The sequence below is a fragment of the Gossypium hirsutum genome, chromosome A06, assembly GCF_007990345.1.
Source record: "Gossypium hirsutum isolate 1008001.06 chromosome A06, Gossypium_hirsutum_v2.1, whole genome shotgun sequence".
NCBI lineage: Eukaryota > Viridiplantae > Streptophyta > Magnoliopsida > Malvales > Malvaceae > Gossypium > Gossypium hirsutum.
This window is the reverse complement of record NC_053429.1, coordinates 2,130,847-2,147,958: the sequence shown is the minus strand read 5'-3', so window position 1 is coordinate 2,147,958 and position 17,112 is coordinate 2,130,847. Positions and strand designations below refer to the sequence as shown.

General features: G+C 33.4%; 1 protein-coding gene and 1 pseudogene across 1 annotated transcript; one reads left to right on the top strand and one right to left on the bottom strand.

Moving 5' to 3' along the window:
- Positions 1-728: 728 nt before the first annotated feature.
- On the top strand, positions 729-2,419 carry LOC107941524 (protein ENHANCED PSEUDOMONAS SUSCEPTIBILITY 1). The gene has a single exon (XM_016875073.2). It carries the CDS (start codon positions 873-875, stop codon positions 2,238-2,240), a length of 1,368 nt encoding a protein of 455 aa, XP_016730562.2. The 5' UTR covers positions 729-872; the 3' UTR covers positions 2,241-2,419.
- A 1,658-nt stretch (positions 2,420-4,077) lies between these two features.
- Positions 4,078-13,198, bottom strand: LOC107941528 (uncharacterized acetyltransferase At3g50280-like; annotated as a pseudogene).
- Positions 13,199-17,112: the final 3,914 nt, after the last annotated feature.

The window sequence follows — 17,112 nt, the reverse complement described above, 5'->3', positions numbered from 1 at the left end:
AAATTCTTTTTCCTTAATAACTGAATGTGGAATAGTTTTGTTATTAATACAAACCGAAAGTTCCCATGTGATTGGTGAACTTGATTAACTTTTCTGTCGTTCATGTGGGAAATTTCACAATCAAACTTTATATTAAATTAGACCCTAAGTCGTCCAACATTGCGTAGGAGCTTTCCCAACTCTAACAACCATCACTACTTGGATGGCTACCTACTTTTTAATGCGACAATCCTTTCTTCAATTCATTTAAATTGTTTTTATTCATGTGATTGGTGAAAGGATTTTTTTTATTAGAACTTTAACTATTAGTATATTTAAGGGATATAATTAATGTTGTTCGAATTAGATTAGAGTGATCAGTTGGAATAATTAAATCGAAAATTGATGAGTGTATTAGTCTAAATAAGAGTAATAAACTGAGTTTTGAGTAGACTATTTAGAACCATTAATGAATCGAAATCATAATTAATTGAACTGGTTAAAATATCAAATCGTCATGTATATTTGACATAAACTTCTAAAATAAATGTAGACAAAAGATCAAGACATTTTCCTTTCTTATTTTTTGTTTTAACTGATTGAATTTGCCGATAAATTGAGAACTAATGATATAATTAATTCAATTATCAATCCAATTTTAAAAATTAAAATTATTATATAATCAATATTGCTACAATATTTGACTTGGTTCCCAGCAATTCAATAACCACATAAAGCCAAGCTGCGAATCAAAAGTAGACCAAGCAAAATAATTTTATTTCTTCGTTTTGAGCAACCATCAATATATAAACACATCATTACTTCAATATTCAACAACCCTGCTAATCCAATCTAAATATACTTTACCCTCTTCCTCTCTAGCAACAAAAAGAATGGATCCATCATCAGTTCGAATCATCTCAGAATGTTATGTTACACCACAACATGTTTCTGATCAATCAAAACAGCCTTACTATTTGACAACATGGGATCTTGTTATGCTCTCGGTGCAATACATCCAAAAGGGTCTTCTCTATGCTAAACCAGAGGATAACTGTGAAGAAGACTTGATCAACAATGTCTTGGATCGGCTCAAGCAATCCCTTTCCATAGCCCTCGTTCATTTCTATCCCTTAGCAGGTCGGCTCGCAACGAAAATAGAAGAAAACCCAAAGTCTCATTTCGTCTTTGTGGACTGCAATAACAGCCCAGGAGCCAAATTTATACATGCAGCTGTTGATTTATCTGTGTCCGACATTGTTTCCCCTACTTATGTTCCGTTGGTTGTTCAATCGTTTTTCGACCATGATCGAGCAATCAACTATGATGGTCACACCAGGCCTTTGTTATCGATTCAAGTCACCGAGCTGGTAGATGGGGTGTTCATAGGTTGTTCTATGAACCATGCTATTGGCGATGGAACCAGTTTCTGGCATTTCTTCAACACATTGTCTGAAATATTTCAAGCACAAGGAGATACTAATTTGAAAATCTCACGTCCTCCAGTGTTAGAGAAATGGTTTCCAGAGGGTCATGGTCCATTACTTAACCTTCCTTTCACTAACCAAGATGAGTTCATTTCCAGATTTGAAGCACCCGAGCTTTTAGAGAGAATATTCCATTTCTCAGCAAAATCCATTGCAAAGCTCAAAGAAAGGGCTAACACAGAATCCAACACCACCAAAATCTCCTCCTTTCAATCTTTATCTGCATTTGTATGGCGGTCAATAACAAAGGCACGTCGTTTCCCAAACGAAACAGTCACTGGTTGTAGGTTAGCTATAAACAATAGGTCAAGGCTAGAACCAGCTTTATCCCCAGATTATTTTGGTAACTCAATTCAAACTGTTAGAGCAGTGACCACAGCTGGTGAACTACTTAACCATGGTCTCGGTTGGGCTGCTTGGAAACTACACCAAGCTGTGGTTAACCATACAGATAAACAAGTGCGTGGTTTCGTCAATGGTTGGCTTGATTCACCTTTCATTTACCAGATTGCTCAGCTTTTTGACCCACTAAGTGTGATGATGGGAAGCTCACCAAGGTTCAACAAGTATGGAAATGAGTTCGGTTTAGGGAAAGCATTGACGCTTCGAAGTGGATATGCTCATAAGTTTGATGGGAAAGTTTCGGCGTATCCAGGACATGAAGGTGGAGGAAGTGTTGACTTGGAAATTTGCCTTCCACCATCGTCAATGAAAGCTCTTGAATTAGCTGAAGAGTTCATGAGTGTTGTTTCTTGTGGTGGAATTGATATCTAATAATAAAATTCTGTGGTGGAAATTGATTTGTGGGAATAGAAGTCAAATTGAATTTTCTTTGATTAGGTGCTTTGGTTTGAAAGAGGGGTGCTTTGTTCAAACGTTTACTATTCCACTATATTAATCAATATAAAACATTACGAGTAATATAAATATAGAAAGAAAGATACTATCAAAAAGTTTCATCCCACCAAACCCCTCAATCCTTATGTTGACGTACAAGGGCAGTGGAAAACGATTTAAAGTTGGGTAAACTATGTAGTTAGCGACTCAACTTTTATAAATTTTCCTTTCAGGCACCGAAAATAAAAGTTAGTAATTTAGGCATTAACATTATATATTTTTTTATCATTTTAGTCGTTTGCCATTAATTTGCACTTATTTTAGTCACCTAATTTTAGTAAATTTTCATTTTGGTCACTCATTTTATCTTTTTAATTTTTTTTAGAATTAATTTTAAAAACTTTTGGGGTTTTATAGGGACAATTTAGATTTTTATTTGGAAAAACCATTTTATCTTTTTAATTTCCTTTATTACTTTTTTTTCTTTTTTTAGAATTAATATTAGTTGTTTTAGTAAAAAGAAAAAAATCTAGGGTTTCACAAGAATTAATAAGTTTTCTTTGCAAGGGAAAAGAAATCTTAATTTTTACATGGAATTGGATATAAGTGAAAGACGTGGTTCATCTCAATAATTAAATAGTTTAATTCACTATGAAAATCAGGGTTTTTTTTAAAAAAACTTAATTATAGAAAAAAAAGTGAGTACTAACCAAAATAATTTTTTTAAAAAAATTGAGTGAATAAAATAAATAAATAAATATATATAATAAAAAAATTAATGATAAATGACTAAAATGATAAAAGTATATAACAATAGTGACTAAAATAATAAAAGTATATAGCTGTAGTTTTTAAATTATAAATAAATTTATTTTTAGTGCAAAAAATAAAAACTTATAGTTAAAAGGTGAAAATTTGGTTTATAATTTAGATGAGAGGCAAGTGATCTCATCCTTGAGAACACAAATTTTGAACTTTGAAATCGCATATATATATATATATATTATCAGTAAGGATTGGTCTCAACTCTCAAATCTAGAGATGTTAAAAATTTTGAAATCGCATATATATATTATCAGTAAGGATTGGTCTCAACTCTCAAATCTAGAGATGTTAAAAATCTTTAAATAATATCCAAAAGATTATCTTTTATACATGTAATAGGTAAAAGTAACGAATTTCGTGTATTAGGAGTTAGATTATTTTTTATTTTTTAATTAAAAATAAATAAATTAGTCTCTGTAGATTAATTTAAAGAACAAATCCATTCTTTTAATTAAAAATTTTATCCATTGGTAATGTTAAAAACTGATGTGGTTGGCGAAATAATCAAATAGTGACATGTGACATGCCACGTATACTTCATATTGATGTATAGGAATAGTTTTTAACCATAGAAATGAAGAGAAATTTTAACAAAAAGACCAATTTACTCTTTGATCCAGCGTACAATAACTAATTTTCTCAATTTTTAAGTAGAGAAACTAAAATGCAATCTAATTACTAGTACATATACTTCTACAATACTTTTATCAAAGATGAAAATATAACAATTTCATTCGAATCGGTATATTTTAGCACTAAAATAAATGTATGTAGTTTAAGTTATGATCAAAATACGAAAATTTCGCAGTTAAATCCAACAAAAAAAACTTGTAAAAAATAAACTTAAATTTCTTTTTTCAATTAATAAACATAATTCAAGAATTTACCACAATGACTAATTACACAATTTAACCGAAATAAAAAAATGAAACCCAGGGCATAAACGACATCAAATGGGTTTTGAAACAACAGCCATGAATTCTTCATCTGATTCAAGAGCATTCATTGAAAATGATGGAAGGCAAATTTCTATGTCAACACTTCCTTTTCCTTCTCACCTGGATACGGTGAAACTTTCCCATCAAACTTATTACCATATCCACTTCGAAGTGTAAGTGCTTTCCCTAACCCAAACTCGTTTCCATACATGTTGAACCTTGATGAGCTTCCAATAATCACACTCCGTGGATATAAATGTGGAGAACACTGGTAAACGAAAGGTGACCGAAGCCAATCATTGACAAAACCACGCACTGATTTGTCTGAATGGTTAACCACAGCTTGGTACAATTTCCAAGCAGCCCAACCGAGACCATGATCGAGCAATTCACCAGCTGTGGTCATTGTTGTCACTATTTGAAACGAGTTCCCAAAGTAATTAGGGGATAATGGTGGTTCAAGTCTTGGCCTATTGTTTATAGCCAATATGCAACAAGTAACAATTTCACATGGTAAACGATGAGCTCTTGTTATGAACCGCCACACAAATGCTGATAAAGACTGAAAGGAGGAGATTTTGGTGGTGTTAGATTCTGTGTTAGCCCTTTCTTTGAGCTTTGTAATGGACTTTGCTGAAAAATGGAATATTCTCTCTAAAAAATAGGGTGTTTCTAATCTGGTGATGAACTCATTTTGATGAGTGAAGCGAAGGGTAAGCAATGGGCCATTGTTACCCTCTGGAAACCATCTTTCTAACATTGGCGAGTGTGAGATTTTTTTTAGTATCTCCTTGGGCTTGAAATATTTCGGACAATGTGTTGATGAAATGCCAAAACTCCATCGGCAATAGCATGGTTCATAGAACAATGTTGAAATTGGCCTCCATGCAGCTCATGCAAATCCATGCACATAAGAATTTTCTGCACATAAGTTGTCCGGGTAAAGTACGTGCAACTGAATATGTTAATGCTACTGTTTCATCTCAATTTCATTTTGTTACTTTTTAACAATGTTTTTTGTAATTTAGTTCATTTTGAATTATATTTGAATGACAAGTTGATGTAACTTGATGGTCAAAGAGCTGGTTACCAGCTTTGTTCAAGTGTACAAGTTATTTTATCAAGTTTCCATGTAATTAATGGCATTAGGTAAGCATTAGATGATGTTGTTTTTTACTTTTTTGATCAGTCAATGACTGATATATGTAATGGCTTTGAGCCAAAGTTTAAAATGAATGAAATCATCAGATTTTCTTTCCATATGCTCCATCTTTCTTGGCCTTTAAAATTCTGTTCTCCATTCCTGGTAGAAGTTCAAAGCTTGAACTCCAAGCATTTTTCCTTCATTCTTTATCCGGGTATAATACACTACTGTTAAAGTCAAGGTTAAAGTTCTTACTTCATCCGATTAAAGTGTGCTAAATCTCTAACAATTGGTATAAGAGCTGATCAATGCTCTCTATGTACAACAACAAAGAAGAGCAAGTAAAAAGGAAGAGCATCAGGAGGGTACCTTTCAAGCCAAAACAAGTCTGATTCGAGCACCACTGCCTACAAAGACAAGAAAACGTGGAGAGACAAGTCTAAATCAGATGCTCTAAGGAAATGGGATAGACCATGCAGGCATTGCAAGAGGCCTGGTCATCCAGAGGCCAAATGCTGGTTCAGGCCAGATGTGCAGTACTAATACTGCAAAAAGATTGGCCATGTTGAAAAAGTTTGCAAGGAGAAAGGAAGACCAAGGCAGACCTAACAGCAACCAAAGGTTGAAGCTCGGGTAGCTGAAGAAGGAAGTGATAATGAAGAGCAAGTCTTTGCAATTTCTTGCTTATCACTTCATGAAAAAGTTTCAGATGGTTGGCTCTTAGATAGTGGCTGCACCAACCATATGTCGCCAAATGCTGATATTTTCAAGTCCATAGTCAGAAGCTGCAAAACTAAGGTTAAAATTGGCAATGGCCACTTTATTAAGGTAGAAGAAAAGGGAGATGTGGTCATCTATACTCCAACAGGTAACAAAATCATCTCAAACATTTTGTTGGTTCCTGAAATTGATAGAAACTTGTTAAGTATAGCTCAGTTAGTTGAAAAAGGCTACACTGTGGTGTTCAAGGGAAATGAATGACAGATCTGTGATCTAAGTAGATCCTTGCTCATGTCAGTAGCTATGACTAACAAGAGCTTTGTTATGGATTGGAACAAAGGCCTGGATAGTGCCTATACTGCTTCTTCAGATGAGTCCAAGCTTTGGCATTAAAGGCTTGGCTGCGCCAACTACAGATCCATGGACTAGCTAAGTAAGAAGGATTTGGTTGAAAACTTCATTCAATCAGTTGAAAAAGAGGATGTTTGTGAAACATGTCAACTTGGAAAGCATGCCAAACAACCATTTTCTTTAAACAAGTCTTGGAGAGCTTCTGAAAAGCTTCAGTTGGTGCACACTGATGTGTGTGGTCCCATGAAGGCAGAATCATTAAATAGAAGTAGGTACTTTATCTTGTTTATTGATGATCACACAAGATTTTGCTGGATTTTCTTTTTGAAGCAGAAATCAGAAGTGGCCTCTGTGTTTTTGAAGTTTAAGACAGCTGCTGAGACAGAAATTAACTTTAAGCTTAAGACCTTAATGTTTGATAATGGGACTGAATACACCTCAGCACAATTCTAAGCTTACTGTGATGAAGCTAGAATCAAACATCAACTCACTAACACTTACACACCTCAACAGAATGGTGTAAGTGAAAGAAAGAATAGGAGCCTGATGAATATGGCCAGATGTCTGATGATTGAGAAAAATTTGCCCAAAAGCCTGTGGGCTGAGGCAGTTAACATAGCAGTCTACATTCAAAACAGACTTCCAACTAAGGCCTTAGCTCATAAAACTCCTTTTGAATCCTGGTTCGGGTTCAAGCCATCACTGGCTCATTTGAAAGTCTTTGGATGCATATGCTATGCACATGTCCCAGCAGTAAAAAGGGACAAATTGTCCAAAAGAGCTCAACCTGGTATCCTGGTTGGCTATAGCTCAGTTAAAAAGGGTTATAGGATCCTTGATCCTTCAACAACCAAAGTTCTAGTTAGCAGGGATGTGGTGTTCAATGAAAAAGGAATCTGGAATTGGGACAAAATTGAGCCAGAGGGTATCTCTGAAGAATTTATAGTTGAGCAGACTGATCCTGATGAAAATGATCCAAAAATGGACATTGATGATGAACCAGTCAAGGGCATAAGACCTTTGACTGAAATTTATGAGAGGGATCAAGTAGCAATAGTTGAACCAAGCAGTTTTGAAGAGGCTGAAGTACACCAAGGCTGGAAACAGGCTATGGTTGATGAGATTGCAATGATTGAGAAGAACCAGACTTGGGAGTTAGTTGCAAGACCAGCAAAAAGGAAGGTTATTGGAGTAAAGTGGGTCTATCGAGCCAAGCAAAATGCTGATAGGAGCTTGAACAAACTGAAGGCCAGGCTTGTAGTTAAAGGATTCAGCCAGAAATATGGCCTGGACTACCTAGAAACATTTGCACTAGTAGCCAGGTTAGACACCATCAGGTTACTGGTTGCCTTGGCAGCTCAGATGCAGTGGAAAATCCACCAGCTTGATGTGAAGTCTGTATTCCTAAATAGATTCCTTGAGGAAGAGATCTACATTGATCAGCCTCAAGGCTTTGTTGTGTCTGGCAAAGAACAAATGGTGTACAGGCTTAATAAGGCATTATATGGCCTAAAACAGGATCCTAGAGCCTGGTATGCTCGAATTGACAGGTACTTGGTCAGTTTGGGATTTCAAAGAAGCCTCAGTGAGCTAACATTATATGCTAAGAAGAAAGAAGTTGAAACACAGCTCATTGTGTCTCTCTATGTTGATGATCTTTTGGTCACAGGAGGAGACCAAGCAATGCTGGTTAATTTTAAAACCAAAATAGAGCAGGAGTTTGAAATGTTTGATTTAGGAAGGATGACTTATTTCCTTGGCATGGAAGTGACTCAAGCTCAATGAGGAATCTTTCTAAGTCAGAGAACGTTTTCCTTGAAGATACTGAACAAGTTCTCAATGAAAAACTGTAAGGCAACAAGCACTCCAATTGCTATAGGAGAAAAACTATCAAGCCATGGCAATTCTGAGCAAGTAAGTGAATCTGTTTATAGAAGCTTGGTTGGTTGTTTATTGTATTTAACTTCCACTAGGCCAGACATTATGTTTGCTATAAGTTTGCTCTCAAGATTCATGCATTGTTGCAATGAGAAGCACTTTTAAGCTGCCAAACGAGTGCTTAGATATATCAAGGGTACTTTAAGCCATGGGATGTTATTTAACAAGGCAGAAAGTTTGAAACTTGTTGGATACACAGACAGTGACTGGGGAGGTTCTATAGATGACATGAAGAGCACATCAGGGTATGTCTTCACCCTTGGCTCAGCTATCTTTTGCTGAAGTTCGAAGAAACAAAGTGTGGTTGCTTTGTCCACTGCTGAAGCTGAATATGTAACAGCTGCTGGGGCTGTAAATCAAGCCATATGGCTTAGAAAGATCTTAGATGACCTCGACTTGCATCAATAAGAAGCAACATGGATCATGTGTGGAAATCAATCCGTTGTTGCAATTGCAAAGAATCCTGTCTTCTATGGAAGAACAAAATACTTCAACATAAAATTTCATTTTGTTAGGGAGATGGAACAAGCTCGAGAAATAGAGCTGGTTCATTGCAATTCTGAAGATCAAATTGCTGACATTTTAACAAAACCTCTTAGTACATCAAGATTCATTAAACTAAGAGGGTTAATAGGAGTTTGCAGCATGGAAACCAAGGAGGAGTGTTGAAATTGGCCTCCATGCAGCTCATGCAAATCCATACACGTAAGAATTTTTTGCACATAAGTTGTTCGGGTAAAATACTGCAACTGAAGATGTTAATGCTACTGTTTCATCTCAGTTTCATTTTGTTACTTTTTAATAATGTTTTTTGTAATTTAGTTCATTTTGAATTATATTTGAATGACAAGTTGATGTAACTTGATGGTCAAAGAGCTGGTTACCAACTTTGTTCAAGTGTACAAGTTATTTTATCAAGTTTTCATGTAATTGGTGGCATTAGGTAAGCATTAGGTGATGTTGTTTTTAGCTATAAATGTATTGTTTTCCTAGTTGAATGAGTGAGCAAAATGAGCTGAAGCCATAGCTCTCTTGCTGCACATTTGTAAGCAAGTACAATTATTGCCTTGTTCTGTCCTGTATTTCTTTCTCTGCTCCTCCTCCAAAAATCCCCAACAATTGGTATCATGAGCCTTAGTCTTAAGGGCCATTTATTTTTGCTTCCGCTGCTTGTTAAATGAAAGAAGTTGTCAAAGCATGTCATCAAGGATCGCTTGAAGAGAAGACAACATCAACTCAACCTTAAAAACTCCCAAACAAGCTTGAATAAGTTGAAGGAGGAGTTTCAAGGAAAGAATGTGAGCTTTCCAATGTGCAAGCTGCAAGCTCAGCAAAAATGTGCAAGCTGCAAGCTTAGCAAGATGCCAAAGCTGAAAGCTTAGCTAGAAGTGAGAGCTATGAGCTTGTCAAAAGTGCAAGCTCACCAATAGTTGCGAGCCTGTTGAAGACACCTGCTGAAAACAGTATGCAAAGATGCAAATCTGACAAAGGTGCGAGCTCAGCAACATGTGAAAGCAAGAAGAAGCAGGACTGTAATTAGCAAAGGAAAACAAGGTAGGATATGTTTGAATGGTGATACTAACCAAGGCTATGAAGGAGGAGAATACTCCATTTGATGAACAAATCTTTGCCACAAAAGACTGGTATGGTCAAATTGTGTGAGTCAAGATTTGGTTGAAAATGAGGCCAAGGTTGAAAATGTATTGCTTGAGCAAGTTCAGCTTGAAACAAAGCATCTAAGGACTGCCAAGTTAAAAAAAAACTTGATGAATGATTGGTATTTGCAGCATGAAAGCCAATGAGGAGTGTTGAAGTTGGTTTCCATGCAGACCACGAAGCAGGGGAAGCTGCCCAAGCCTTGCATGTTGCAGCTGGAGCATATGCTGCTGTTTTGTTACTTTCAGCTAATGTTTTGTTGCTTAGTTTGATTTGAACTAAGTTGGTAACATGTTTGATGTAATAGATTGATAAATCAGCTTTACCATGTGTGCAAGTTATGTTTATCAATTTACTAGGCTACTTAGTGGTAGTAGGTAGTATTTGGTGATAGTTTTTAGCTATAAATGTATTGTTTTTCTAGTTGAATGGGTGAGCAAAATGAGCTGAAGCTGTAACGCCCTGTACCCGAGACCGTCGTTGGAGTCGAACACGAGGTGTTAATAGACTTAATTCATTACTTAAACAACTCAAACAATTTATTTTTAAAATTTTCAGTCAAGCTAATAATCTGCGTCATAGTCGCTTAAAAATTCATATCTCGAGTTACGAAACTCGAAATCCAATTCTGTAAATTTTCTCTGAGACTAGACTCATATATATATTTACTAATTTTTTTTATAGAATTTTTGGTCAAGCAAATTAGTACAGTTTATTAGTTAAAGTCTCCCCTGTTTCAGAGTTTGACTGCTCTGACCTCTGTGTATTACGAATCAGATATCTCCCTGTACAGAGTTTCAATGACTATGCCGTTTATTTCTAATAAAACTAGACTAAATAAGGAATCTGTACATATAAATCATGACTTCTAATTATCTTTGAAAAATTTATGGTGAATTTCCAAAGTCAGAACAGGGGATCCAGAAATCGCACTGGCCCTATTTAATAAAAATTTAAACATCTCATAAAATATAACTCATATACCTGTTTTGTTCCATCCATATGAAAATAGACTCATAATTCTTCAATTCCATATATTATTCATCATCTAATTGTATCTCTACTATTTTTAGTGATTTTTTCAAACTCACGTCACTGCTGCTATCTGAATCTATTTTATGGTAAATTTTACCTATTTCATGGTTTCCATGGATTAGCTAGCAATTTAGCATACATAACACCAAATATGATCATGATTAGCCATTCCAATGGCTAATCATTACCAAGCATTTCCATACCACTCAATAACCATATCATAAGACCATATACACTAAATGATTATAATGCTATACATGCCATACTCAAAATATACAAGCCATTATGCCAAGATGGTATACGGATAGTGTGAGCGTGCCTCCAACCGTTTCCGGTTTCCGAGCTGGCTTGTCAACACTACAAGGAATGAAAAGGAGGGAGTAAGCATAAATGCTTAGTAAGTTCACATGCAAATAGCAAGTAACATAACCATATAAGCAAACATAAAACATCATTTGCATAATCATCACCAAGACATTCATATCACATTTTCATTTATTATCTTACCATATTGTTGTTATATCGAGTTTTCAACCCGAGGGATAAGTACATACTTGTTCAAAGTATCCATTTCACAACACTTACCAATACCTCCCTTTCATCTTGAGTATTCCTCCATTTGAGTAGAACTTTACCCGTTGAACACATCGGAATATAATTCGGATACATGGAAAGTTTGCACATAAGTGCCACATATGTAGCCAAGTTACCATGTAACCCGCCCATAAGTGAACTCGGACTCAACTCAACGAGCTCGGGCGTTTGCATCCATGAGTGAACTTGGACTCAACTCAACGAGCTCGGATGCCTAGTTACATCTCTCGAACTCGGACTCAACTCAACGAGTTCGGATGCTCAACCATCCTAGTGACATGTCACTTGTATCCTAATCTATTCCTAAGGTTCAAACGGTCTTTTTCCCTCGATCTCACATTTGTCGTCTTCCATGGAATATCGGAACCGATACTCGGTAGCAATTCATATTTATCAAGTAGTAAACATAATTTGCATATTACTCAACATTAACCACAAAGCATAATATTTCACGATAAAAAAATCAGCATATCATATAATTAACATCAATAACTTAAAAATAACAATTATGCTACATTATTTACACATGAACTTACCTCGTATGCGAAAATGGCTACTTTTACCATTTCGTCCACAACTTGGTATTTTCCCCATTTTAGCCCGAATTTTAGTTTTCCTTGCTAATCGAGCTTGGAAGCTTGAAAAACCCTAGCCATGGTTTCTCCTTGCTATATTTGGCCATGGGGTTGAAGATGAGCAAAATTGGCTTTTAATTTTGTATTTTAATTCATTTTACCCCTAAATGACCAAAATGCCCTTACTACTAAACTTTCCAAAAATTCCATCCATGTCCAATTTTTGTCCATAGACTTAGAAATTGGTAAAATTGCTATTTAAGACCTCCTAATTAATATTTCAAAACAATTTCATACTAGAAACTTCTAGAATGCAAGTTTTACAAATTATTCGATTTAGTCCCTAATTTCAATTTAAGCACTTTATGCATAAAATTTCTTCACGAAATTTTCACACAATCATGCAATCATATCATAGACCTCAAAATAATCATAAAATAATTATTTCTATCTCGGATTTTGTGGTCACGAAACCACTATTCCGACTAGGCCCAAAATCAGGATATTACAGAAGCCATAGCTCCCTTGCTGCACATTTGTGAGCAAGTAAAAATACTGCCTTGTTCTGTCCTGTATTTCTTTCTCTGCTCCTCCTTCAAAAATCCCTAACAAACAACCTATGAACACCCCATCTACCAGCTCAGTGACCTGAATCGATAACAAAGGCCTGGTGTGATCATCATAGTTGATTGCTCGATCATGGTCGAAGAACGATTGAACAACCAACGGAACATAAGTAGGGGAAACAACGTCGGATACTGATAAATCAACAGCTGCATGTATAAATTTAGCTCCTGGACTATTTTTGCAATCAACAAAGACGGAATGTGACTTTGGGTTTTGTTCTATTTTTGTTGCAAGCCGACCTGCTAAGGGATAGAAATGAAGGAGGGCAATGGAAAGGGATTGTTTGAACCTTACCAAGACATTGTTGATCAAGTTTTGTTCACAATAATCCCCTGGTGGTGGTTTGGTATAAAGAAGACCCTTTTGGATGTAGTGTACGGAAAGCATGACAAGATCCCATGTTGTGAGATAAAAGGGCTGTTTTGATTGTTCCGAAACATGTTGTGGTTTAACAAAACATCTTGAGATGATTCGAACTGTTGATGAATCCATTTTTTTGGTGCTCAAAAAGAAAAGATAAATTGCTGGGAACTCGTTGTTCTCAAAAGGAGATTACCCATCTTTTTAAATCATTGATCTAAGTGAGGATGCCTGTTGGAATTCGAGCATCAACATTAATTAAGAAACTATTTCACAAACACCGAGGAATTCTTGCTTTTATAATATTGCATAATAAAACTATTTCACATGCAAAACTTGATCTATTAATAAATTAATCTTGGATAAAAAAGCATTGTACCATGTGCTTGGAATATAATGCGCTTATTAATGTTGTTTAAACTCAATTAAATTAAATCGATTATATTGAGAATTGATTAAAATATCAAATCAAAAAAAATTAATCGATTAATCTATAACATGCTCAAAACCGGTTGAAAAGAGCAAAAAATTCTATCATTGAATTATCTAAAATTTTCAATGTAAGTATAGATTTCCCGTTAATAAACGTAAATATTATTAAGAGTTCGAATCAATATTGAATTATCTGATTCAAAAATCAGATTCCATCCGAATCTAGCTCTAAGTGGAGTAGTTGGGTTCTCCGCTTCTATGATACCTCTTATAAACTCAATATAGCAATTCCATGAATCACTCCATACTTCGATAGGGTCACCTTTTTTCCCTTAAAAAAAATATGAGTATTCACTAGCAAAATTTGAGGTAATAGAGAGGGACAAAATTCAGACGAATTTAGTGAAGAAAATATTTCTGACACATATGATCCCTCCTTAATAAGGTTTGTCATAAAGTTGGCAGATTTCGTCACTGAATTGAACTTTGCACATGATGTCAAGTGCCAACAGAATTGAAAGTCATATTAAATCTTTCCATTCAACCATTCGGGCCTCACAATTAGCACATAAGTGAAGCTGAAATTTGATACAATAGAAAAATTGGTTATTGGAATACTATTTGAATATCCATCCTCTCACTAAAATATTATTTACTATTATGATAGGTTAGCCCAAATTAAAAGTGATCTAATTTGGTTAGAATTTTATTGGGCTTTTAATTATTAAATAAAGTATGGGTCAAATATGTGTAGATACTCTTTTAATCAAATTCTAATTAATGATGGACTAATTAGAATTTGTTTAGAACTAATATGCTAAGGTTATAAACATTAGGGTTATGGTCTCCAAATTATACACAAGATATCTTTTCTAATATCCCATCATTAGGAAAGAGAGAGCAGATATTCTCTAAATTTCTTGTGTGCTAATTTGAAAGATCAAATCCCCAAGTTCCAAAAAGTTTCAAAGAATCCATGGATTCAGGTACGCTTCCGCATCTAGTTTTGTTCTTGATTTATTCTTAATGATTTAACATGACAGATCTTGGTTTATTAAGTTATATTGTAGATTTATTTTATAAATTCTAACAAGTGGCATCCGAGCTTTGTCACGTTGAATCATTGAGAATGAATTGATTATTTATTAATTTTGGATTGATTCGTTTTTCTTTTTTTAATTTTATGGATTTGATATTTTAATTATATATTATGTTGAATCTTTGAGATTCTTGATAAATTTTTGGGTTTTGATTGTTTAAATAAAGTTTTAAAGTTTTATAAATATAATCTAGTTTAATATTTGCATATGCTATTCGAAAGATGAAGGTTTATATATTTATTTATAATCAATTGATAAAAATTTATTTGTGATATTTCTTTCTCTTCTTTTTACACAATTATTTTATAAGTTTTGGTAAAGTCATTACTAAATTAAAATTACGTACTTACAACTTTTTTGCAATTGAAGAATTCCAATTGAGTTGTATAATTGGCTTTGAAAGTTGTTCACTTGATAAGATATATATTTTTCGTACTATTTGTTTTAAATTTTCTGTTTGTAGTTGAATATATATGGAATCATCATCTTTTATCTTTATTTATGATGAATTATATTCACCATTGAATTTAATTCATATATACAAATGATTACTTTTGGTTTCTTTTATAATTATTTTATGTAAGTTTTAGTTTTTATGGAATCTGACTAAAATTAAAATATTTGGGATTTTTTTTAAATATGGTGGTTATGAATTTTCATAAGTAGTTGCGCATATAAAGACTTTTATATAATTTGGGATTCTTTTTATATTTTGTGGTTATGGATTTTTTTAAAGTATTTGTGAGTATAAAGAAGTTTTATAATAATGTTTTTAGTCATGAATATAAATTTGAGTTTACATGAAATATGTAAGGCAAACCAGTATTATTTTTATATTTGTGTGTGTATATATATTATATGCATATCAATGATTTTGAGGATTAATGCATGATTATAGTTTGTGTGAACAGACGTTTATAACCATTATTCAATAAGATATCTTTTATAGTTTAATTGGTGAAATTAAGTTTTGATGGATATCATTGAAGTTAATTTTTTTGTTTTGGTTATATATTTAATTTTATGGGTGCTTTGGTGCAAATTCATGTCAATTATATACATATTTAAATATTTTGGTCTTAAATTTGGTTATATAATCTTAGGTTTTGGCATCTTCTGATTCTAAATATTTGGTTAAATTATGATGATATGGTTTATTGTATGAATTGTGGGATATGCCAACTATTATGATTTTGTTTTTTGAGATTTATTGGCTTGAAAATATTTTTCAAGTATTTATGTGAATATCTGTTTAATCATAAATACAACTTTGGATTTACATGGTAAATTTAGGGTAAGTTTTTCTAATTGATTATGAATACATGTATATGCGTGAATTGCTTTGGTGTTTTTATCCATGCCAAAATTATGAATACATGTGCTTGTTAATTATTTGGCTTTGAACCGCTATATTATTTCTGTTTGGTTTTGATATATGATTTTAGAACAAAAAAAAAAGAAAAGAAAAAGAAATAGTAAAAAAAATTAAAGTTTTCGGTTTTTTATTGCATTATTAAAACAACCTTATTTTGGGTTATTTCAGAGTCTATAAAGCAATAAAAAAATAGTTTTGACATTTGACTATTGGGGAAATTTAAATTTGAATATTGGTATGTTTATATATATTTTAAAATAACTTAATTGAAGCAAAAAGTCACCAAAATGATTTTTTTTGTATAAATTATTTTGTTTTAAAATATAAAAGTTTGTGTGCATGTAACTTAAGTTATGTTAATATTGATTGGCCCAAATGAAGGTTAATAATATTACATGTGCAACTATGGTGATAAACATGTGACAGTTATTCGGTTTTACATGTGAGTAATAAATTGACCCAAAGAAAGATTTATTATTCGACATGTTCTTATTGTCAATGTTTAATTACTCCACCAAGATATCAATTACAAGTTAATATTTTCTCCGAAGATGAAGTATTAATGGAGTGTCCGATATCTTGATTTGAGGTTTTCCTTTTTCAAATTATTTTAGTTTAAATTTAAAGTCTTATGTGAGATTATTTTGATTTATTCAGCTATTATTATATTTGCCAACATCACTATATGTTGTTTTGGGATAAATATATATATAAATATATATTATCATCTTTTAATTTGATTGAAAGATGAAATTAAGGTAAATATTTTGAAACAAATAAATTCAGATTTTAGCTTTTAATTAAGGATGTCTAATATTTTAAATAAATTAGTTGAAACAAAATGCCGCCAAAGTGACCTCTTTTGTGTAGATTAGTTTATTTGAAATATTAAGATGGTTATATGTTTTTGTGATTCATGCGTTTATTAATTGACCCAAAGGTAAGTTAATATTTGACAGAATTACAATGACATCTGTGGTGATAAATGTGTGACAATTATAAGGTATTTTATGCGAGCAATAAGTTAGTCCAAAGATTAATTCATTGTTTGACATAGTTTATTGTCAATGTTTGATTGCTACAACAAGAGTACCGCTTACTGTTAATATTACTGTCCAAAGACTTGATATTAATGTTGT